Source organism: Entamoeba dispar, genomic scaffold, assembly GCF_000209125.1.
Source record: "Entamoeba dispar SAW760 scf_1105229460947 genomic scaffold, whole genome shotgun sequence".
NCBI lineage: Eukaryota > Evosea > Mastigamoebida > Endamoebidae > Entamoeba > Entamoeba dispar.
The window spans coordinates 1-1727 of record NW_001854447.1 but is presented as its reverse complement, the minus strand read 5'-3'; the positions used below and the strand labels follow the sequence as shown (position 1 = coordinate 1727).

The window sequence follows — 1727 nt, the reverse complement described above, 5'->3', positions numbered from 1 at the left end:
AACATTATATCCACATCCATGGGATATAGCAGATTCAATCACAACAGGTAAACGACCAACAATAATACAAGAAGTTAAAGAAGATATTAAAGAAATCATTGAAAAAAACATGGAAACAAGAACCTAAAGAAAGAGTAAGAATAGAAGAAGTAGTAAAAATGTTAGAAAGAATTGAAAATAAAGAATGAAAAGAAACATAAAAGAAATAGAATTAATATATTTCATTTAATTCTATTAAATAATTTAATTTTATTAACATACTTTATCATTTCATTTAATTACAAATAATGAAATGAACATAAATAAATTAAAATAGAATACATTCATTCAAAATAATTATATAATAAACAAAATGAAAACTAGAAGAATAAAAAGATACTAAATAACAAGATTGAATACATAATTATAAATTATATTATAATAAATTTGTTTTGATTTATTCATTTTATTTTCTTTTGAATATGTTTGTTTGTTAGAACTCTTAATTGATTTATAAACGATAGAGATATTAATTAAGTGATATATTTGTTATTTTAATTTTATTATTGATATTGTGTTTATCTTCTTTTCTTTTAATTATAATTTTCATGTTTATCATATAATTTAATTAATTTCTAATTTGGAAAATGGTATATCAGAAACTAACACAAAACTCTAAAACGAAACTAAACTTCTAATACCAATTAATTATCATTTATCAATCTTTCTTTTAGTAAAAAACAAGTAATACCTGGATTAATTAATATGATTATTTTCATTCTTTACATCATTTAAATATTAACATTTGTTGTTATGATTGTATGAAAGTTGTTTATTTTAAGTATTATTTATAATGTTGGTGATGGTATGAATTAAAAAATTTCATTGGTACATCACTATAATGGATTATTATAATATAATAAATATCAATAGATGATAAATATAGAGGAAATTAACCATAAAAAATGTATTGATATATTATTCTCATTTTAAAACAACATCAAAATACAATGGTGATGTTTAATGTTATTTTATAATTCAATGAATTAAATGAAGAAGATTTAAATTGTAGAATAAAAAATAAGAATAAAACAAAAGAGATAAAATGAATAATAAAAATGATGATGGTTTTAATGATATAAACATAACTAAACATATCAATACAATACTCTTGTATATAGGGAATGATGAAATTAACAATAGTTTAAATAAAACAACATCTTAAAATAATGAAATGATGAATATAAAAATAAACATCATTAATTAGATTATTTATTATCATTAATATTTCACTGTTTGTATTTTAGTTTATTTTTATGTTATTTCTCCTATTTATTTATTATTTCTTGTTTGTTTATTTATTATTTTGTGATTGGATGTTTACAGTTGATTATATTTTATTTTTTCTTATTTTGTGATGTTATGTTTATTTAAAAGAAAGTAAAGAATTCAAACAGATAAATAAGACAGTTGAGTAACAAAACTGATGTTGTTGAATAAAGCAAAGTGTAATATCAAGGTGTTTATTGTCGACTAGTGCTTTGAAGGCAACGAAAAAAAGGAAATAAGAGAAAAATGAAGAGAAAGAATGGTATAAAAGAAAAAAGTGAAATTAGGAAGTAGAAGAAGATGAAAAGAATAAAAGTAGAATGTTGAGATTATAAAAGAAGAGATAAAAAGATAATTCAAATGAGATAATAAAAGTGAAATAATGATGAAAAATGGATGTTTTTTTATTATAGAAATAG

At 19.5% G+C, this 1727-nt stretch overlaps 1 protein-coding gene across 1 annotated transcript in view, besides 8 other annotated features; it reads left to right on the top strand.

Moving 5' to 3' along the window:
• Window positions 1-51, top strand: part of EDI_317780 (protein serine/threonine kinase, putative) — a gene marked incomplete at both ends in the record, with an annotated part of 3828 nt that extends 3777 nt beyond the window's left edge. Inside the window, one exon of the mRNA XM_001733352.1 lies at window positions 1-51. This exon is cut by the window's left edge and continues 3777 nt beyond it. Within this exon, the coding sequence (XP_001733404.1) occupies window positions 1-51 (51 nt within the window).
• A 50-nt stretch (window positions 52-101) lies between these two features.
• Window positions 102-215: a microsatellite.
• Window positions 212-280: a microsatellite.
• Window positions 281-286: 6 nt separating this feature from the next.
• Window positions 287-425: a microsatellite.
• Window positions 426-522: 97 nt separating this feature from the next.
• Window positions 523-595: a microsatellite.
• A 289-nt stretch (window positions 596-884) lies between these two features.
• Window positions 885-906: a sequence feature (AT_rich).
• Window positions 907-1055: 149 nt separating this feature from the next.
• Window positions 1056-1236: a microsatellite.
• Window positions 1237-1250: 14 nt separating this feature from the next.
• Window positions 1251-1411: a microsatellite.
• A 121-nt stretch (window positions 1412-1532) lies between these two features.
• Window positions 1533-1663: a microsatellite.
• The last annotated feature ends 64 nt before the right edge of the window (window positions 1664-1727 follow it).